This window comes from Triturus cristatus, chromosome 3_1, assembly GCF_964204655.1.
Source record: "Triturus cristatus chromosome 3_1, aTriCri1.1, whole genome shotgun sequence".
NCBI classification, from domain to species: Eukaryota; Metazoa; Chordata; class Amphibia; order Caudata; family Salamandridae; genus Triturus; species Triturus cristatus.
The window spans coordinates 7614357-7636656 of record NC_140583.1 but is presented as its reverse complement, the minus strand read 5'-3'; the positions used below and the strand labels follow the sequence as shown (position 1 = coordinate 7636656).

General features: G+C 47.9%; 1 protein-coding gene across 1 annotated transcript in view; it reads left to right on the top strand.

The window, feature by feature from the left end:
- Positions 1-22300, top strand: part of NUP160 (nucleoporin 160) — a 521427-nt gene that overhangs the window by 36584 nt on the left and 462543 nt on the right. The window contains exons 2-6 of the mRNA XM_085646519.1: positions 497-605; positions 15188-15398; positions 15934-16156; positions 17513-17591; positions 18055-18169. Of these exons, the coding sequence (XP_085502645.1) occupies positions 497-605; positions 15188-15398; positions 15934-16156; positions 17513-17591; positions 18055-18169 (737 nt within the window). The remainder of the gene's footprint in view (positions 1-496; positions 606-15187; positions 15399-15933; positions 16157-17512; positions 17592-18054; positions 18170-22300) is intronic.

Genomic DNA, 22300 nt, shown 5'->3' with positions numbered 1-22300 from the left:
ATACTGTGTTTTTCTATCTTGTTTTGTCTGGTGACCTGCACGTACAAACATAGCTGTTTACTGTTTCCCTCCCAGCTCTCGAACACGGGGAAAGTTTCCTCTTTTTATTTTTTTTCTATTTCTGCTATGAAAAACTGTTGCATTGCTATTGCAGCAAAGACCAGTGTAATTTTTCAACCTGTAACCAGAATGTCTCCATTTTGTGCAGATTGCTGCCTGATGTCCGATCATTGGCAAGAGGAGCTGAAATGGTTTCTGTTCTTCTCCAGTCCTTTCCTGGAGTCTGTTCTCTCTGTCCTTTACATGCACTTGTAGGCCTGTGTTTGTGCCTTTCCTCTTCTAACTATGACTCGTGGTCAGCTTCCCAGTTTACTTTTCTTGTTTAATCTCCTATTCAGGTTTCTATTTCCACTTTAAATGATTAGACTATGCTTGATTTATCTCTGGCTGTCTCTTGTGACCCTCTTCTCTTGCTGTCTCTTGTGACCCTCTGCAGGTGTGAGTCCAATTCCTGGAAGCGTGAAGTATAATGATAGTGCTGGAGGATTCTACTATGAGGAGAGCAACAAACTGCTCTCGATTACTCGCAACAGATTCATTCATTGGTGAGTTCATGGCCTTCTCTTACATTGTGCGAGGGGCATGGTTGGGTGGTGAGGGTTTCTAACTCGAACTGGAACACATTGTTTTACCTCCCAGAATTGCAAGCAAGCAGCTGGTCGGTTACTATGTGGTGCAGGCGAGTAGTTTCTCTAACCAAAGGTACCGGAGGTGACATTTCTTCAAGTAGCATTGCCTACTGATTGTTTTTGCTTCCCACACCGCCTTGAAGGTTCAATCCATCAGGGTTGTTAAAGCGCAGCCACTCACCTGGGAGGGTCTCAAGGCTCTGAGGGAGGAGGGGTGTTGTCTTTGAGTGCTGTGGTCATCCGAAGAGCCAGGTCTTAAGGTCCTTCCTGAACTGGGACAGTGTGGGAGATTGCCGAAGGTGGAGGGTGTTGCAGTCTTTGGCTGCGAGGTAGGACAAAGACTTTCCTCCTGTTCTGGTTTTGTTTGTACATGGGACGGTGGCCAGAGAGTGCTGGGCTTATCGGAGATGTCTTTTGGTTGCGTGGAAAGGGAGGTGACTGTTCAGGTTAGCAGGTCTGGTGTTGCGTAGGGCCTTGTATGCGTGGGTGAGGAGTTTGAAGGTTATTCTTCTTTCGATTTGAAGCCAGTGGAGATCGCAGAGGTGTTGGGTGATGTAACTGCGACGGGGTATGTCAAGGATCAATCTGGATGCAGTGTTCTGGAAAGTCTGGCGTTTGCAAATGAGTTTGTTGTTGATTCTGGTGTAGAGAGCGTTGCCCGTCTGCTGCTGATGACTGTGCGTGACAGTTTTTCTGGATTTGGTTGGGATCCATCTGAAAGTCTATTAAAGGTTGCGGAGGACTACTGTCTTTTCTGAGTTGAGTTTCAGACTGCTGTTCTTCATCCAGGTTGCGACGGCTTCCATCTCTTCTTGGAAGTTGTGTTAGGTGATATTGGGTTTGTTGGTGAGGTAGAGGATCAGCTGGGTGTCATCGGCATAAGAGACGATATTGAGCCTGTGGTTCCTGATGATGGTTGGGAGGGGGGCCATGTAGACTTTGAAGAGGGTGGGGCTGATGGAGGAGCCCTGGGGCATTCCACATTTGGTCACGGTCTGGTCCGAGAGGTAGGGAGTGACCCGCAGAGTTCTGCTGGTGAGGAAGGAGCATATCCAGCCGAGGGCCTGGCCCCGCGGATGCTGGCGTTGTGGAGTCTGACTCTCTGTGCTCTGCCTGTGAGGAATGAGCATATCCAGTCTAGGGCCTTTCCTCGGATGCCGGGGTCGTGAAGTTTGACTCTCTGTGCTCTGCCTGTGAGGAATGAGCATATCCAGTCTAGGGCCTTTCCTCGGATGCCGGGGTCGTGGAGTCTGACTCTCTGTGCTCTGCCTGTGAGGAAGGAGCATATCCAGTCTAGGGCCTTCCCTCGGATGCCGGGGTCGTGGAGTCTGACTCTCTGTGCTCTGCCTGTGAGGAAGGAGCATATCCAGCCGAGGGCCTTCCCTCGGATGCCGGGGTCGTGGAGTCTGACTCTCTGTGCTCTGCCTGTGAGGAAGGAGCAGATCCAGTCTAGGGACTCTCCTCGGATGCCGGGGTCGTGAAGTCTGACTCTCTGTGCTCTGCCTGTGAGGAAGGAGCATATCCAGTCTAGGGCCTCTCCTCGGATGCCGGGGTCGTGGAGTCTGACTCTCTGTGCTCTGCCTGTGAGGAAGGAGCAGATCCAGTCTAGGGCCTCTCCTCGGATGCCGGGGTCGTGGAGTCTGACTCTCTGTGCTCTGCCTGTGAGGAAGGAGCATATCCAGCCGAGGGCCTCTCCTCGGATGCCGGGGTCGTGAAGTCTGACTCTCTGTGCTCTGCCTGTGAGGAAGGAGCATATCCAGTCTAGGGCCTTTCCTCGGATGCCGGGGTCGTGAAGTCTGACTCTCTGTGCTCTGCCTGTGAGGAATGAGCATATCCAGTCTAGGGCCTCTCCTCGGATGCCGGGGTCGTGAAGTCTGACTCTCTGTGCTCTGCCTGTGAGGAAGGAGCAGATCCAGTCTAGGGCCTCTCCTCGGATGCCGGGGTCGTGAAGTCTGACTCTCTGTGCTCTGCCTGTGAGGAAGGAGCAGATCCAGTCTAGGGCCTCTCCTCGGATGCCGGGGTCGTGAAGTCTGACTCTCTGTGCTCTGCCTGTGAGGAATGAGCATATCCAGTCTAGGGCCTTTCCTCGGATGCCGGGGTCGTGAAGTCTGACTCTCTGTGCTCTGCCTGTGAGGAATGAGCATATCCAGTCTAGGGCCTTTCCTCGGATGCCGGGGTCGTGAAGTCTGACTCTCTGTGCTCTGCCTGTGAGGAATGAGCAGATCCAGTCTAGGGCCTTTCCTCGGATGCCGGGGTCGTGAAGTCTGACTCTCTGTGCTCTGCCTGTGAGGAAGGAGCATATCCAGTCTAGGGCCTCTCCTCGGATGCCGGGGTCGTGGAGTCTGACTCTCTGTGCTCTGCCTGTGAGGAATGAGCATATCCAGTCTAGGGCCTCTCCTCGGATGCCGGGGTCGTGGAGTCTGACTCTCTGTGCTCTGCCTGTGAGGAATGAGCATATCCAGCCGAGGGCCTGGCCCCGCGGATGCTGGCGTTGTGGAGTCTGGTGGCTAGGGTGCGGTGGGAGACGGTGTCAAATGTAGCCGAGAGGTCCAGCAGGATGAGGGCTGTCCATTTTGCCCTGATCGAGGAAGGAGTGGATGGCTTCGGCGAGTGGGGCGGTGTCAGTGCTGTTGTTGCTTCGGAATCCGGATTAGGAGCTGTTCAGGACGACGTTCGCTTCAATGAAGTTTGCTAGCTGGGTGTTGACGGCATTTTCGATGACCTTGGCTGCGAATGGAAGCTGGGAGATTGGCCTGAAGTTCTTGAGGTCTGTCTGGTCCAAGGAGGGTTTCTTCAGGAGGGGGTTGACTTTGGCGTGGTTCCAGTCATCGGGGAAGGTGGCGGTCTCGAAGGAACAGTTGATCGTCCAAAGTAGTTTGGGTGTGATGGTAGAGGTGGCTCTGTGGAAGATGTGATGTGGGCAGGGGTCTGAGGGTGCTCCGGAGGGATGCTTTTCATGGTCTTCAAGGTGTTTTCTGTCATGAGCGGGATCCATTTGAGCAGGGTCTGTTGGGTGGCATCGCACGGAGGGGCAGCTGGAGCGGTGAGGTGGCTGTTGAAGTTTTCGTAGATCATCTTAATCTTGTGGTTGAAGGTACTGAGTCTGTGGCAGAGGTGTAGGGAGGGTGAAACATCTGTTTTGCTGCATAGTTTGGCGAATTCCTTGATGGAGAAGAGCTCTTTGGTGGTGTTTCTTCCTTGTGGATTTGATGAGTTGGTGGTGTGCGGTGATGGCTGCTTGTAGGCGGTGCATGTTTCTGGGGTTTTGTTGCTCATGTCTTTTTGAGATGTCTGCAGAAGCGTCTGGATTCTTGGGAGTGCAGGGGTAAACCGGCTTGTTTGTCTGCGCCGTTCGTGATCCGGCAGTGGAGGTTGCGGGATGCGGTGTTCTGCGTCTGATGTAGTCGGTGGTGGGGTGCTGACGAGGGCAGAGGTGAGCTGGTCTTTGGTTACTTTTTTCCAGCTTCTGCAGGGGAGGCGGTGGGCGTGCTTATGAATGGTGGGTTTTTTGAAGGAGAAGGATGCAGTAGTGATCTGTCCAGAGGAGTTCCATGGTGGAGATATAGGAGATGCAGTTTCCTCCAGTGAAGACTGGGTTGAGTGTCTCCTGCTGTGTGCTTGGGCGTGGTGACTGTTTCAGTCCTATGTTGGCGAGGTTCTCTAGGAGGGAGGCGGTGTTTGAGTCGTCGTGGTTATCCAGGTGGAAGTTTAGGTCTCGGAGTAGGATGTAGTCTATGGATTCAAGGGCATGGGGTGCGATGAAGCCGGTGATGGATTCAATAAAGGGAGCGCGAGGGCCGGGCGGCCTGTAGATGAGGGTTCCGCAGGGAGACGTTTCGGGGTTGGTCTGGATCTGGAAGTGGAGGTGCTCCATGAGGGTGGTCGTTTCGCCTGGGAGGGAGGTCATGCGAAGGGTGCTTTTGTTAACGACGGCGATGCCTCCTCCTAGACGGATGGGGCGGTCCTTGCGCAAGATCTTGTATCTGTCAGGAATGGCAGTGGCAATGTCTGGTGCAGAGTTGCCGTTGGTCCAGGTTTCTGTGAGGAAGGCGACGTCTGGCGAGTAGGTGTTGAGGAGGTTCCAGATTTCTGTGGCATGCTTGTGTAGGGAAAGTAGGTAGAGGCGGTTGCAGTTGATTGTTTTGTGAGCGGTGATGTCCGGTAGGCTGGGAGATGCTGCTATGGTACGGAGGTGGGTGACGGTGCGGCGGCAGTGTAGACAGGAGAGAGGGCTGTGGTGTTGGTGGGCGTTGAGCTGGCAGTTGTTGTTGCATCCGGGGTTGAAATTGTGGTGGGTGCTGGTTGAGTCCTGGATGGGCGCAGATAGGCTTGCCTTTGGCGTGCCAGTGTCGCGGCCATGCAGCGGCCTCCATTGAGAAGGGATCGAGGGTGACAGATCAGATGGGAGGCGGGTAGGACACACTGCAGCGGGGTGGCACAGGGGCATCAGCGGAGGGGGGAAACAAAGGAAAGAATGAGAAGTGAAAAGGAGAAAAGTGACAGAAGGACAGAACGAAGGAAAGTGAAACAAGCATTTGCAATGCAATAGGTCTCGCAGTAGTTAAAGTTTGAGCTACTGGCGTTACAAATCATGATGCAACGGCAATAGCTCATACTTTCAGTAATGCAAGACCTATTGCTTTGCAAATGCTCGTTTATTTAAGGTGTTACACTATCCAAAGAGCAGTTTGTGTTTTCTCCTACATAAAACCCGCCTCCTGCTGTCTTGGTAGCGTACTAATAAACGTCAAGGGCCCATTTATCATTTTATTTTCTGATCTTTTGGTGTTCTAAATCGCTTCAACGTTGATTGGCCTGTAAATTCAGCCTCCCTCTGTGCTTTCCTTTTATGTCCTCAACAAAAGTATAAAGAACTAGATGTCTGGTGCATAAGTATACGAAGCCATCTGAAAAGCGTAGTAACGTTTTGCATTAAAATATACTTTGTCTGGCAGTGATAGCTACTTTTTAAGGTATACATGCACACTCACTTTGTTGTTGATTTACTTTTATCAATAGCTGAATTAGATTGAAATCTGCTCAAATTTGGATCTGTAAAGCCTGCAGTGTATGATTCAAAGTGCTATGTAATGCACAAATCGAGAAGTGGATTTTCTTTATCCAATGCTTATTTCCCCGTTTTTTTTTATAATTTCTAATGCACAGTTCACCCAGGGAGCCGGGAGCCCTCTCCTTTACATTTATTTTCCTCTGTAGGGAATTGCTGCTTTCATGCACCTACTTTACCATATTTATCTTTGAGTACACGTGGTGTAAATACAGGGGTACTGTGAAACGGATGAGGTTTTTCTTGGCTGTAAAGGGAAGCCATAATACTAGCTTTTGAGCCAATCAGTTTGTTCGTTTTCACATAGAATTGGCCAGTATCGGTGCTTCGCTGGAGTACACAGTAAAATTTAAACAAGCGGCACTGAAAGCGATCGCAAAAGCGATCGCTATTTAAAAAAAGAAAAACACGCCCGCTAGTGGTGTGCGCCACAGCAAGCCATATCTTTTCAATTATTGGTGGCTCTGTTTTAAAAAAAAAAAAAAAAAAAAAACACGCACTCAAAGCCCAAAAGCAAAACCCAAAAGGAAAAGCACACGCACGAGCGCGTGCGATTCCAGGGTCTGTTTTCAAACCCCGGACAAAAGGGCTCTCGCCTGTGCGAGCAGTGCTGCGCTCTGCAACGCAGGGCGCGAGCCCTAAAAAGGGCACAAAAGGAAAGAGGCAGAGGTGGAGCAGCAGAAGAGCAGAGTGCTCTCCCACTGGACCACCAGGGATCAGGGGCAGGCAGGAGCCTGCGGGTGGAGGAGGGCCTCTAACACCCTCCAACAAAGTTCAGAGGCAGCGCTTGGTAGTGGAGCTGCACGGGGGGAGAGCAGTCACACTAACCAGGTCAGTGGCCTTATTCCCAAGGTATCGCCCTGTGTGGAAGATGCTCATTGTGTCTTGGACAGGTGGATTTTATTTTTGCGCCTTTCGTTGGAGTGTGACCTTTCCTTGCGGAAGTTGCAGCCCAGCTCACCAAGAAGTTAATGCGAGGTCAAGACCTGGTAGAGTCTGAGCACTTTATGTGGGAGGCCCTTGGGCAGGAGAGAGCTTCTGGACAATATACCCCATGGGGGCTGTTCATCACTGGTGTCTTGGGGCCTCAAATCCGGTTTTCTCAAATGGTTGACTATCCTGGGTAGTTGACGTTTAATAGTCAAGACTTACTGCACTATGTGAGAGGAATTAGCTAATCAGACAACATCAGTAACACTCAAAAAGAAGTGTGAAAACACTACTGTTTCTCTGAAGGAGAGGGCTTTAGTCAATGATAAATAAGGCAGTTAAACATATGAAGTGCACAAAGCTGGAAGGTGCGAGGACCTGGAGGTGTCGCTATCCCTGCAAATGTCTTTATCATTTACACAATAGATTTTGAAGTTACCTATAACCAGTGTTATTCAGTGGAAAGCCTTTGAGGATTCTTAGAAGTTTTTTAAACTTGTCAAGCTTTACTCACTTATCAATAGGAAGGCGATACCAGACCCCAGGACACAGACTCCTGGTGGGATCAAGTCTCTCCATCTTATTTGAATCTCTGGATGCAAAGTCATGCTAACTTTCGCCATAAACATTATTCAGAACTCACCTGGACCTAAAGAACTACCATCCAAATCCTTTGTTCCCGGTGGGTTTGACAGGCGGCTTTTAACAAGATTCAGAGTGGGCAATGTTCAGAGATTAGGGACAGTCTCAAAAATGAATGATTGGTCACGAACGCTGTTTCTCTGCCCTTGTGATAAACTATCTGAGCGATCTACCATCCATTTAGGTTAGCTATGTTTCTGAAGAAGGGGCTTCAATACAGGAAAAGTATGTTAACTGCTAATTGCTGGGGTACTCCTCCTGTACTCGTATGTGGTTTTTAACAGTTGAGTTAACCTTATTTTTATTTTTAAAATATTGTTATTTGATCATTGTATTAACTTGTGCAGTTTTAAATTGTTTATCTGTATGTTTTGTGCTTTTATGACTGTTAAATAGAACAGTGGTCTTCCTGCCTTTGGTATACCCAAAATAATTTTTTGTGTGGTGAAGATGAGGAAGCGGGCACCAGAGGTGTCTGCACACCCGCGCCCTGGGCTGACTTGGCACACTTGTCCATTTTGATGCGCTTTGTTTGTTGTGAGAAACGAAGGGCCTTGTTCTTTGCCATTGCTGGATAGTGACCTCCGGGGTGGTAGTGTGGGGGAATCATGCTGAGTGTGTTTAGCAAGATCTAGTGAAGCCCTGTCAGTGTTGGTCAAAGTTTCAATGTGCCAGGTCACTCCGCTCTGCTCAGCCTGCTTGTGTGACATTTTGTGAAGAGTTGTGTACTTGTCCCTCAATTATTTCTGTTTATCAACGGATGCATAGACTACTTGATGGCCTGCGACGACTCCGTGGTTCTTGGGAAAACTAAGATTTCAGGCTGGTTGTTCGCAAAGGATGTGCTGTTCATACCAAAGACTGCCAGAGGCCTGGAGACTCTCCTGAGCACGTTTAGCCTGTCTTGTTTAGACCAAGGCTTTATGATAAATGACAGTAAAACTGAGGTCAATGCAATCCATTGCACAGAGGCTTTAACGGTACAATATTGCCGGAGGGGAAACAGAGCGTGGAGAAGTGTGGCTCAGGGGTTAGAGGCGGCAGACCCGGAAGCTGAGATCGGTTCTGGACCAGGGTTCAATTCCCCGCCTCGGCGGGTCTTGGGCTAAAAACTCCACGGACTCGATAATTCTCGCCCGGTGCCTCCTCGACTCACGGGTTCACACTCTGCGACTCTGGGCAATAGCTTGCTTAATCTCCACAACGGCCCCTCGCGGCAGGATGCCTGACTTTCACCTTGTGGATACCCTGCTATCTCACAGGGGAATACCAGGACGGGTTCCCTAAGCAAGCGCCGGGAAACCCTCTATGGTAGCTGTGCGCTATATAAGCTCAACTACATTTACATTTACATACATTTGATTACCTCGGCATTCGTCTGTCTATTACAACATTTCTGGGTAATTCAAGTTACTAAAAGCTCCCTCATTCTGCAATACAGAGCAGCAGCATGATTAAGATTAGCAAATAATTCCTTTATCCATCCAGTCTCTCTGATCCTCGAAGCATGGAGGATCCGGGCCGTTACTGCAGGTATCTATGGTGCAGAACTGTGGAGGTCACGCTAATCTAGACGCACTGGAAGTGGCAGACAACAGCTTTCTGAGAATGGTACTTAAAATCCCCTAAAGCACCCCTTTAGTCTTTAAACTTGACTTAGGAATCCAGCCCATTGCCCAACCAATTCGCATCAGACCAATCTTGTACTGTTTTCGAGTCTGGTTGACTCAGAGTTGGCTAATTACAGAGATGGTCTTCAAGGTGTTTGGAAAGGTCCCAGGGTGGGAAATAGCTCCCGTGGCTGGCCTTTGTAAAACAGACATACTACTCACTAGGTTTGCGAAAATATTGGTCAGATCCATGTTCGATTTCCTCTCCTGAAATTAAAACTCTGAAGGCAATGTTCTGAGATCAGGTAGGGTCTGAAGTACTCCATCGGCCCGGCTTAGGGAAACAGACTGAATCTTTCCTAGAATTCAAGACATTCCCCTCTCTAGAGAACTACATGGATGAAACGGACCCCCATTCACAAAAGCATTGTACATCGGATTTAGGTTGGGCATCTGCCACCAGCAGCTGGAAAGCCAAACACAGGGGTTCTAATTCTTGCCCTGCATGTGGAAAGGCAGAGGAAACTAAAGACATGTTTGTTTTCTCCCAAAACACCACAAGCGGAGAAGGCACTGGATAGTTCCTTTATGCAGTTTTCTTGGTGTCTGCCACTACAGGGTAGCAGCATTTGTAGAGCGGACACGTCCCCAGTTATAGTTTTCTCAATTGCCAAATTTTTAGAGAGCATCTGTCCCATACGGTGTAAAATGTTAATATCTTAACTCCACGTTGCAACCTAGTGCATCGGTTGGGGATGTTGAACTGTATTTCCAGGAGTGCGCTGTGTTTACAGAGCGGGCTAGTGTTATTATCATTGTTATGCCCGTGATTTTACTTGCTTTTCTAGATTTGAAGTCATTGTTTCACATATTTTAGGCTCATTACTTTTTTGGTCTTTGACTGAAATGAAGTAAATGAAATAGACCTATCCTGCAATCGTAGTCCGACGCAGTTGTACCTCTTATGTCAGCATAATAGTACGTCTTATGACAGGGGAGGGGGCCTGCAGTGGAAGCTGCCGTGCAGGCAGTTATTGTAGGCTCTGCCGGGGAACACCCGGTAGGGAAGTTCAAGAAGCTGCATGCCTGTCCAAAGCCCCAGGAAAAAACATCTTTCCAGGGCCCCAGTGGTCTGGCTGTGCAGGTTTGGGGCTCTCAGCTGCCACACTCTGGTCAAGGGTTTCTGTTTATTGCCGCAAGTATTAAGTGCTGTGCCGCTGCTTTATAACACCAAACCACTGGGGATGCCCAGCTCTTGCATGAACCTACTGCTCCCCCCAGGTAAGAGCCGGGGAGAAGGGGAGTGGGATGGCCTTGAAGCCCACCTCCACCCAACCCAGAGCCAGTACTCCTATGAATCACTTAAGACTCCTCGGCAGTGGCCTGTTGCAATTATCTGAGTGGATGCTAGCTGGTGTCATAGGAATGTGCTACCTTCCCCATTCTGCTTTTTTTTTAATGGTGTTATTATGCAAGGTTTCTTAGTCAGAACTAGCGGATCTTGTCAGTTGAAGAGATGCCGCTCAGTCCATAGGCCAAATGTTTTTTTTCCATCTACTCAATTGGTCAATCTTGAACTCCATAAAAACTGATGTGCCCTAATGAAGATGGTTCCTGGTAAGTTTGAGTGGGGACTGGACAGCACAACAGAATATACTTGCTTAGGTTATGGATAGAATTAATCTTAGCCACTGATAATTACTGTGAACTGCATTTCATTTTATTGTTTTTTTAGTATGTCCCAGTCGTTACAAGCGGGGTCCAACCATATGCAAATCTTGGCTTGTATCACATCTCTTAATGAAATCCGCAGACACCAGTACACCCTCCATACTGAGTGTGAGAAAGTTCCCTCTTTCTGCATGGTTGCCCCCACTTTTTGCTGAATTGCTGATTTACTTTGTCTGAGTGTGCCCTGGGCTCCTTCTAATCAGGTACCCAGGGCCTACGCTCTTTCCCTAAAATTGCATTGAAGCCTAAACCCAATTGGCCTCTCTGGCCATAGGTCAGTCCCTGGTAAATGGTACTACAGGTACCCAGGGCACTGTGACCAGAGACGGCCTCTAAGCGCTATAGCACTTATTGTGCCACACTTAGAGGTCCTGTAACACTACACTCACACACTGCCTTTGCAGGCTGCGTGTTTTGGTGCAGAACAGTGAAGTAGATATGGCACTTATCTGTGTGCCATGCCTACAAACCACTGCCCTGGCATAGATCAGTCACCCCTCTAGCTGGGTGCACTATACCAGTGGTGAGGGTATAGGTGCATGAACCCTGTACCCCTACAGTGTAAGTCCATTCCTGGGCCCTTTAAGTGCAGTGTTGCATAAGGAGTATATGGTGCTGGGAGGTTGTCATTACAAACTCCACAGCACCATAATGGCTACACTAAAAACTGGGAAGTTTGGTATCAAACTTCTCAGCACATTAAACCCACACTGATGGCTGCAGACGTCGGCTTGAGGCAAGTCGGGGGTCGCCGGATCTTGGTTCAGTATCGCCGGGGTGACATCCTCGTGGTGTTTGCCCACTCGAGCTCGGGCCGTGAACGGCTGGTGCAGAGTGGGGCGGATTCACGGTCTCCGGCTGCTGCCATAGGTTGCAGTTGAACAAATCCAGGGTTCACGGGAGAAGCAGTCTTTGGAAGTGAAGGCAGGCAGGTACTCGGGGGTTTTTGAGGTTGCTGGCTGCAGGACACCAGGATTTCGCAGGAGCAGGTTCGAGGGGGACACATGCCGGTAGGACTGGGGCTAAGTCAGCGTGCGTCTTCCTCTGGTTAGCTGCTACATGGCTGTTCGGTCCTTCTGCTTTTCTTCTTGTTTCTTGTCTGGGTCTGAGCAAGCAAGGTTCAGGGCTGCCCCTAAATACTAGATTTAGGGGTGTTACAGGTAGGTAGAAGGCAGGGACCAATGGGTCCCTTCCCTGGAGTGGGTAAACCCCTATTATGCCACCCTCCAGTGGGAGGAGGACATGAGCCTGTCCCTGGTTGGCTGAGTCCCCCCATCTTCAAGATGGCGTGGACTGAGAGTTGTGCTTCACCTCACCTCCCCCACCTGAGGGGTGGAGTTGGCAGAGGTGGGCACACCTCTTTCCCTTACTGGTTTTTCCCGCCGGTACTCCCGCACAAAGTGGGGTCCAGTTGCTCAGATTAGCAAGTGGCCTGGGGAAGCTTACAAAGGCGGCAAGCCTTTGAAGCTTCCCCTTCGTGAACACTGCCCATCCTGGGGGAGGAGGCTTGGCACCTCGTCCCAGGATGTGCATGTTTTTTAGGCCCCAGAGAGCAGCAGGCTCTCGACCCAGGGGTGAAGAAACATGTCAGGTGGTGGCAGCTGAAAGCAGCCACTCAGCCTGGACACTAGTGGTAGTGTCCAGGTTAATGAAAATTGCACATAGAGGGCATCTTAGAGATGCCGCCTGAAAACTAACCTACCACTAGTGTCCAGGCTGAGTGGCTGCTTTCAGCTGCCACCACCTGACATGTTTCTTGACCCCTGGGTCGAGAGCCTGCTGCTCTCTGGGCCTAAAAAACATGCACATCCTGGGACGAGGTGCCAAGCCTCCTCCCCCAGGATGGGCAGTGTTCACGAAGGGGAAGCTTCAAAGGCTTGCCGCCTTTGTAAGCTTCCCCAGGCCACTTGATAATCTGAGCAACTGGTCCCCACTTTGTGCGGGAGTACCGGCGGGAAAAACCAGTAAGGGAAAGAGGTGTGCCCACCTCTGCCAACTCCACCCCTCAGGTGGGGGAGGCGAGGTGAAGCACAACTCTCAGTCCACGCCATCTTGAAGATGGGGGGACTCAGCCAACCAGGGACAGGCTCATGTCCTCCTCCCACTGGAGGGTGGCATAATAGGGGTTTACCCACTCCAGGGAAGGGACCCATTGGTCCCTGCCTTCTACCTACCTGTAACACCCCTAAATCTAGTATTTAGGGGCAGCCCTGAACCTTGCTTGCTCAGACCCAGACAAGAAACAAGAAGAAAAGCAGAAGGACCGAACAGCCATGTAGCAGCTAACCAGAGGAAGACGCACGCTGACTTAGCCCCAGTCCTACCGGCATGTGTCCCCCTTGAACCTGCTCCTGCGAAATCCTGGTGTCCTGCAGCCAGCAACCTCAAAAACCCCCGAGTACCTGCCTGCCTTCACTTCCAAAGACTGCTTCTCCCGTGAACCCTGGATTTGTTCAACTGCAACCTATGGCAGCAGCCGGAGACCGCGAATCCGCCCCACTCTGCACCAGCCGTTCACGGCCCGAGCTCGAGTGGGCAAACACCACGAGGATGTCACCCCGGCGATACTGAACCGAGATCCGGCGACCCCCGACTTGCCTCAAGCCGACGTCTGCAGCCTAAATCCAGAAGGCCACCCTAACAGCGACCCGGAGCTGGTAAGAAGATCCGTCCCCAAAAGGCACTCCTGCACCCGACGCCCCACGGCCTTGTGTGCCCAAACCAACGGTGCGTAACCAACCCCTAACTTCCCAACTTAGCTTTCGAAGTGGTGGTCACACCCAGAAGACCTTTGTCCCCAAACCTGCAGTGCCTTTGGAAACCAGAGGTTCCTCATTGAAAACAGGACGCCCGACGTCAAAACAGCACTCTGCACCCGGCCGCCCTAGGGCCGCGGAGAGTGCACCTTTTGGTGCTAATTTGTTTCCTCATTATCCCTGATCTACAGTCCAGGAGCGTTGCTCCCACAACCCAGTGGCCTGCTTGCCAGCAGCCACCAACCGGAGGCCCCTATCCCCCATTGGACAACATTGGGCCTCAGCACCCTGCACCCGGCCGCCCTAGTGTCGCTGAGGGTGTAAAGAGTGCATCACTGACTCTGGGAGACCCCTGAGTCCAACCCCAGAACCTCAAGTCCAAAGACCGATTACTTACCTAAGAAACGATCACCATATTTTCCTCCGTAGGATAACATTGACACTTTTTCCTGAAAAAGTTTCTAAGAGTGGAGTTTTGAAACCTAAAGAAATTCTTTAAAATTGTATGATTTAATAAAAACGCTTTTACTCCCCTGTTTACAGGAAATGTCCCGGTGCTGCATCCAGGCATACAGCACGGAGTTAGAAAAGTAATCCAAAAGTAACTTGCTGGCTATTTTACTGAAAATCCCATTCAAGTCTATGTACTGTATTTACAAGTGATTGCATTTCTCTGAAACAATACTGTAAGTCAAACCAACGTTCATTTACAATTGCAATTGAACTGTTTTACAATCAGCATTTACTACTGTTAAGTATTCATTGCTCACCTGTACCAGGCCTGCTTGGTTCTAGAAATAAAATAACTAAAAGAATATTTTTATACAAAAACAATTGGTCTGAAGTTCAGTTCTTGAGTGTGAATTCATTTGCTGACTGAGTGTGTACAACAAATGCTTAGCACTGTCCTCTGATACGGCCTTACTGCTCGACCACAAATAGAGTGAGGTGCTATCTAACTTTACCTCTGCCTACCTCTGGGGTTCCTCTGGACTCTGTACACCCTGTACCTCACTTTGGTATAGTATATACAGAGTCAGCTTCCTACACTGAGAGCACGTATTGCATCACAACATCTTCATTTGCAAATTCCTGAAAGTTCAAACTTTAGGCAAGACCTGGGTGGGAGAAGGAGCCTTCGCAGAGAAGCTTTTCCGAACTGCTTCTGGTTGGTCGGTCCACCAGTACCTGAACCCATCTGAAGCAGATCACTTGTTAGCAAACTCATCGTTTACCCTCCTCAGAGTGTGGTGGGTCAGAAGATGCAAACCAGCTTGCACCTTCCAGTTTCTGGCCAACCGTGAGGTTCGCTCTGGACTGTGTACCATTATCCGCCCATTTTCATCAGGTTTTCAATCATTCCAAATGTAGGGCTTTCTTATGAACTAGGTGGTTGGATTTTTAACGAAGAAATGTTTTACTCCGTACTGGAGCATTAGATCTGTTTTACGAATCAATCGATCTATCCACGTGACTTGAGCGGGATTGGAGAACATGGCGAGTGACGAGTGAAGTTAACGGGCAGAATAAAGTGTATAAAGAAGTACCACAAAATAACTGTGCGTTTGCCGCATAGAAAGGTTTTGTATAAGAGAAAGAGGAGGCAAAAGTAATTTCAAAAAGTATACAAGGACTGTTTGGTAAGTGGAGTAGTTTAGCAGACGTAGCGGAGCCTGCATTCTTCGTGGGAGCGGAGGGGTCTTGGGGCTCAAGATTTGAGGTTACTCCGGTGAGTGATCTGTTCTGATCTTGTGTTCGCAGGACGTCGGCAGCAGATACTCTGGAGCTGGTGGAGGAGTCTCTGGATGTCAACCTGCTGAACAATGCCGTGCGGCTGAAGATCCCAGACTGCAGCATTGTGCCTGGTGGTGTGCACATCTGTGAAACCCAGAGCAATGTTGTCATCCTCATTGTCACCAACCAGACACTGCACAGGCTGCTGCTGCCACACCCCTCCCGCATGTACCGAAGCGTGAGTAACTGAGCCGTTACACTTGGCGGGGGCATCGAGACCTCCAATTCATTCACTCGTCTGTTTAAGACCTAACTCGGGACACTTTTCATACTGGTCATCTTGAGAGCATGTTCTACTCAGCATACATAGAATATTTCTGGATGTTTCCGGCCCCTCCTCCCCCTGATCTTGACTCTAGTTGTCCACCCGATCCACCCATGCCCCTTTCCAATCCCACACTCACAAATCCTTGCTGACATTCACTTGTCCATGATGTTGGTCATCACTTATTCCCTCTGACATTTTCTTTGGGCAGTCTGACGTTACGGCATTCCATGCACTGTCGTTTGCCACTGGTGTCCTGAAGCCTCAAATTCAGTGACGAGCCTGTGGTGTTTCCAGCCTACTTTACAGTATAAGGAATGTTTAAAGCATTGCATATGTTCCTCGGGCTTGCTGTGCTTGCATAAAACAGTGTCTAGTAGTGCGTTGTGTCCATTTATCAAGACCATTACAAGGCGCTTGCTTTACGTGCAGTGTGTTCTTTACACAGGAGCTGGTTATCGAGAGCCAAGTGCAGTCTATATTCACCGATATTGGAAAAGTGAATTTTCTTGACCCTTCGAACTACCAATTAATCCCGACAACTCCTGGTCTGGCCCCCAATTCTTGCGCCTCTGCGGCCTGGCTGGGCAGCGATGGTGAGGCCCTCTTCGCCCTGCCGTCAGCATCTGGTGGGATCTTCACTCTTCAGATGCCACCTTTGGATGTTCCTGGTAAGTAGGATTTAATTGTGGGGCGCGTCCGTTGTATAGTGATGTGGGAGCCAGGGCCTGGGCTTTGATAAAGTGCTTCCCCGTTTTACCCTTCAGATGTTTTAGTTGAGTGTAGCTCCTGCACTACGTGTCCACCAGATCGCTTCTCACAAGCAGCACATGGTCGCATGAAGCGAGGAGGATGTGGTCATTAGGCCCCCGGTGCTCTATTCCAGTAGGGTATACTGTCCCTGTTTTGCACTGTGGTCTTTAACTGGGTGTGCCTTGTGCAAACTGGGAAAGCAAATGTCCCCAGGGCAATTGTGACCTCTGGCTGCCCCAGGGGTAATGCATTAGTGAATGACAGACTGGCTGTTGGAAGCAGCCGCTCTGCCTTTCATGGTGCTGGTGGGTGCAGTGAGTTACTACAGCCACCCACAGGCAGATGGGGACCACCTTTTCTCTTTCAGAAGGATCCCTCGAGGGCTCACTGACTGTGTACTACCTTTTTGTGGAGCACGTCGGTGTGCCTCCTGGCCACCTCTTTGCCTCTGCACCTGCCTTTGTTATATGGCGTAGAGGAAGTGCTTCCCTCATTAGTATGGGGACCACGCCCCGTGCTAATGAGGGAACACCACCTTAAGATGGCGATAGTGGTATCTCCATTATAACACATGCTGCACAAGAATCTCTGGCCGCTTCTATACTACCATGGTAGCTCAGGTGACCTGCAAGCAGCCCCTTGGACTTGGCTCCTTGTGGGGAGCCATTCATGTTCTGTCCCGGTGGAGTTATGTTGGCTGGGTGAGCTCAAGGCAGTGACATTGGTGGTTTGGGCTGTTGGTGTTGTCTGCAAACATCTGTAGTAGCCGTCACTCAGAAAGAATGCTGCAGAAGGTAACACAATTCTTTGCTGCTGCCTACATTGAGATAGTCCTATGACTAATTATCTTGATTGTCCCCTTGGAGTGCAGCAGTAAGAATAATGTTCATTGGAAGTACTGACCCTGGATAACCGCTGCCTTCTACAGGGCTGCCCGATCAGACCTCCCACTTCTACCTCCCTATCTGACATGGTCCAGAGCTACGTAAAAATGTGGGCTACTTACTTATGGAGGATCTGGTGGGTCACCCATGCTGTGACCGACATAGAAAACAGCCTGTGGGGGCGTTAAATATTTCCTTTTCCATCCCCTAGAAAGCAGTTTCTGAGGTCATGGGCTCGATCAGTGCTGCTGGAGCTCAGACTCTGCTTTGTATGCGTTTACTTATTTTCTGTGCCGGCAGTCTGAGAGTGCTGTTGGAGGTTCAACCGTTGGCTGTGTGACTCGGGTCCTCTAAAGGTGTCTTAATGAAGGGAAGTTTCTTGTTTTCCAGGGCCTGTATCCGTGGTGGAGCTGAAGCAGAGCTCGGTGATGCAGCGCCTGCTGACCGGGTGGATGCCGACAGCCATTCGGTACGGACTGTTTGCTAACATCGGTACAGCATTGAGAATCGCTGGATAGAAGGAGGTTCGCTGGCTCTGTGGGGGTGTAGCTGTTCAAGCTTGTGGTCCAGCAGTGCACACATTGAGTAGCATTCTCCGCTGAACGCCCAGCACTAGTCCTACTGTTTAAACACACCTGCAGTCTCCGCAGTGCACTCCTTCAAATGGATTACTTGCATCAATGCAGCAAACCTATCTATGGCAGATGTTGATTGGTAACTCTACCTTGTCTCGGAAGTACAGTTGTACTAATCGATAGCTGTCCAGGGCCAGGCTGATCTTGCACAGTGGCGCTGTGATACCTTCCTGGGTGATCATGCGTGCTACAGATCTGCATAACATGTTACATTATCCGTCCAATTCTCAATGTCATGAGTTTTTCTGAATTCAAATCAACGCTGGTTTCTTACCTGATCTTTCATTTTATTTTCAGAGGTGACCAAGGCCTTTCTGATCTACCCATCAGCCTCCTGGTTCACTGCCTTGAACATGATGCCTTCCTCTTTGCTTTGTGCCAAGATCACAAACTGAGAATGTGGTCCTATAAGGTGAGCAGTCTGGTGGCTGCATCTCTTGCTAGGGCAGATCAGAGTGGCATCTCTTGCTTGTCACACAAGGATAGAGCTACAGCCCCTTCCACACAGGTTTTGCGGTCATGGCTCGCTTTCTGCCACATGTCAGGGCTGCTTCTCTTCTTGTACCTTTGCACGTTTGGAGGAACCAGCTGTGTATTCCATTCAAATTGCCATGTCTCTCACATGGCTGCATTTCCGATCAAGGTCTGATTGTGTGTGTCGCCTGTATACTGCAGAAAGTCAGGTCTGCATCCCACGCAGCTTTGGTCATCTCTGTGTGCACAGCACCGGTCTTGGGGGTCAGGATGCCTTCTGCAGATCTTTGGTGCAAGTGTTTAACAGGCCAGGTCATGTCAGGGATGTGTCTCCTGCTTGGTTTACGTCTAGAAAGGAATGTCTCGAGTTAAGTGCAGGTTGCATTTTTTCTAGAACTGAAGGACTGGGGGGGGGTGTACATATATATACCACTATCACTTGGCGAGGAGTCTCTTGCTGTGGCATGTGCAGCACCTATTGCGGACAACAAGCAGGAACCAATGTAATACAGAGAAGAGACAGGTTTTAGAGATTTTTTTAAATTGGATTAAACTAGGTAATGCCAGGATTTCCCAAAGAGTGCTCTTCCAAAGGGTTGCTCCTTGCATGGGAGCGGCACTGAGCCAGATGGTCAGGTTTTGGGATCGCGAGAGAAGGGTATTGGTATGGCAGATGAATGAGCTGTTTTGCATGTGGTTCCAGCTATAGGGAGCGATGTGTATGCAAAGGAACATGGGTAGCAGACGTCATTGGAAGTGTGAGGTTGGCCTGATATATGCTGTCCACTAGTTATAGTGGGCACCCTGTATCAGTCCAAACAACCCCTTATTGGTTATAGGTTAAAGACAACCTTTATTGAAAGCTATCCTAGTGGTAGCTGTGGAGAGCAGCCTTCAGGCTAAGTCTTGAAGGAATGTAAAGCAGCTTGCCTATAATCTCTTGAGTTCGTAATTGAACGATATTCACACCAGGGGTATGTGTATGTATATATATATATATGTGTATGTGTATATATATATATATATATATATATATATATATATATATATATATATATATATATAGATATATATATATATATATATATATAGATATATATATATATAGATATATATATATAGATAGATAGATAGATATATATATATATAGATATATATATAGATATATATATATATATATAGATATATATATATATATAGGTATATATATAGATATAGATATATATATATAGAGAGATATAGATATATAGATATAGAGATATATAGATAGAGATATAGAGATATATAGATATAGAGATATATATATAGATATAGAGATATATAGATATAGATATATATATATAGATATATATATATATATATATATCTCCTACTGGCGGTCGCCAGTAGGTAGTTATAGTTAGGACCCCTTTTCCATAGGAAATCCGCAACATTCTATTTTGAATAACTTTGGCGCCGGTCGATGAATCCTCGCGAATTTCTCAAAATAGGTGGGGCGCTACGCTCCGCTCCTACCCTGAAAGTCTCGGGGGGGATTCGTCAAGCGGGGGCTGAGATAAAAGGGGGGTCCCAAAACGCGTTTTTCCCATGCATTTTTCCATAGGACCTTTAGAACGAGCTACAGCCCGAACGGCTGAACAGAATTACTAGAAATTTGGCAGAGAGGTAGCCATAAGGTCAAGGAAGTGCCTTTTGCAGTTCTGGTGTAAATCTGTTCAGTATTTCCTGAGTAAATAGCATTTAAAAGCATATATATATGTGGGCGGAGCCTAACCACACATCTCATCCTGAGATCTGATTGGCTGTCAGCACTTCATCCAAGAAGTGTTGGCAGCCATCTTGGGACAAATATACATGATAGCACCTCATTAAAAAGCATTGCAGTTAATAGAAGGTTTTAAGACTTTAGTTACATTATAAATCATTTGTTGATGGTACCATACTCATTTTAGGAATTGTGGTATGTTCTAAGGTGATTTCACCATGTGAAAAAGCCTTCTTCTGGGATATCATGATTGAGAGAAAAATATTTTCTCATGCTTTTACCACAGAGGTTTGGAAGGTGATCTATAGGCTAAACTGAGAGCTTATTTTCTGTAAATTCACATTATCTTTCTCAGTCATGTGAGAATGAAGTCTGATATTCTCAGTAAAACATGTACATCCAACAAGGGCAGAGACTGTCAGTTGATTCCTTTGTGTTCTACTGCAGCTTCCCAGAGTGTTCCAAAGAACTACTAGAGCGCTAACAGTCCTACTTATGATAAACGTATGGCACACCTGAAGCCATCTTGCTTGGATTAAAGTGGTAACTCTTAAAACATTTAATTTAAAAAGGAACAAAATGAGGGGGTTCATTTTTCCATAAAAAGTATGATTAGTGCTGCAGAAAGAAAAATTAGGGCACATTTTGAGTGACTTCTCAAATCCTCTTCTATTTCATTAAAAAATTCTGACATGCAGACTGAAACATGCACTTTCAATACCAGCAGCAGTTTTCCCTGGTGAGCAGTAGCTTTACTACAGTGATCTAATGAGCAAAAAGAGTGCTAACATTCTGAATTTATGGCAAATGTGTGACACATCTGAATGCCTTCTTGATGGAATCAAAGTAAAAAACTGAAAGTATTTCCTACTGAGGAGACTGCAGTAAATGAGGAAATTAGGAAACTTCATAACAAATAAGTCTCCCAAGATGGCCACCAGAGACAAAAGAGCCCAAATGTAGCCCAAATATCACCCAGATGTAGCCCAAGTATAGCCCAATGACAGAATGTCCCAGAATGTTCTTAAAAACAACTAGAGCGCTTACTGTCTTCATTATGACAAAAGTATGGCACACCTGAAGCCATCTTGATTGGAATAAACTGGTAACACTTAAAACATTTAATTTAAAAAGGAACACAATGAGGAGGTTCATTTTGCCATAGAAATTATGATTAATACTGAAGAAAGAAAATGAGGGCACATTTTGAGTGACTTCTCAAATCCTCTTCTATTTCATTAAAAAATTCTGACATGCAGACTGAAACATGCACTTTTAATACCAGGAGCAGACTTCCATGGTGGAGTAGTTTTACTACAGTGATCTAATGAGCAACTAGAGTGCTAACATTCAGAATTTATGGCAAATGTGTGACATATCTGAATACCTTCATGATGGAATCAAAGTAAAAAACTGAAAGCATTTCCTACTGAGGAGACTGCAGTACATGAGGAAATTAGGAAACTTCATAACAAATAAATCTCCCAAGATGGCCACCGGAGACAAAAGAGCCCAAATGTAGCCCAAAATCAACCAGATGTAGCCCAAATATAGCCCAATGACAGAAGTGTGCAAAACACTTATTATTTTGTGTTTTTGCAGTGTTATATAGTGCAGACTTGTCAGGTATTGGAGTGCTTTACATGAGCATTGGTTACATCACACAAGAACAAATTCATTTTGGTTGTAGACATGGGGAGACTAAGTGATTTGACCAGAATCACAGAATGTCGAGCTGAAGCAGAAACTTCAACCTGGTTCCCCAGTTGCAAAGTCTGCAGTTCTGGAAGTAACACCACATCCTCTCCCCTAAGTGCAACATTTAATCAAGTGGTCAACTGGATAAAAAAACATAAAGATAACAAATAATTTAAAAGTGCTTTGTCGCTATTTGAAAACTCAGAAAATATGTCCTTATTTTAGTCTTTTAGAGCACTAACCATAATTTTGATGCCAATAAGACCCTCTCATATATGTAATTTCTAAAGGAAATGCTCTAGGTATTACAGTTTTGATTACATCAAGATGATGTCAGGCGTTCCACACTTTTGTAATAAATATAGAATGTTAGCAATCTAGTTGTTCATTAGGATACTGTTGAGAGGCAGAGGCCAGGGGCACGGACTCTGAAAATTGAAGGCAGGTAGGAGGGTGCAAAGGCAACAATTTAACCACACTGAGCAGGCAGGAAGATCCGTGGAAGCACAACAGACTATGGAGGGCAGTGGAAAGGGGGGCAGGGGCAACAAACCAACAATACAGGACTTGCAAGAGGGGCTGTTGGAGGGAAGATCTATTACGGGT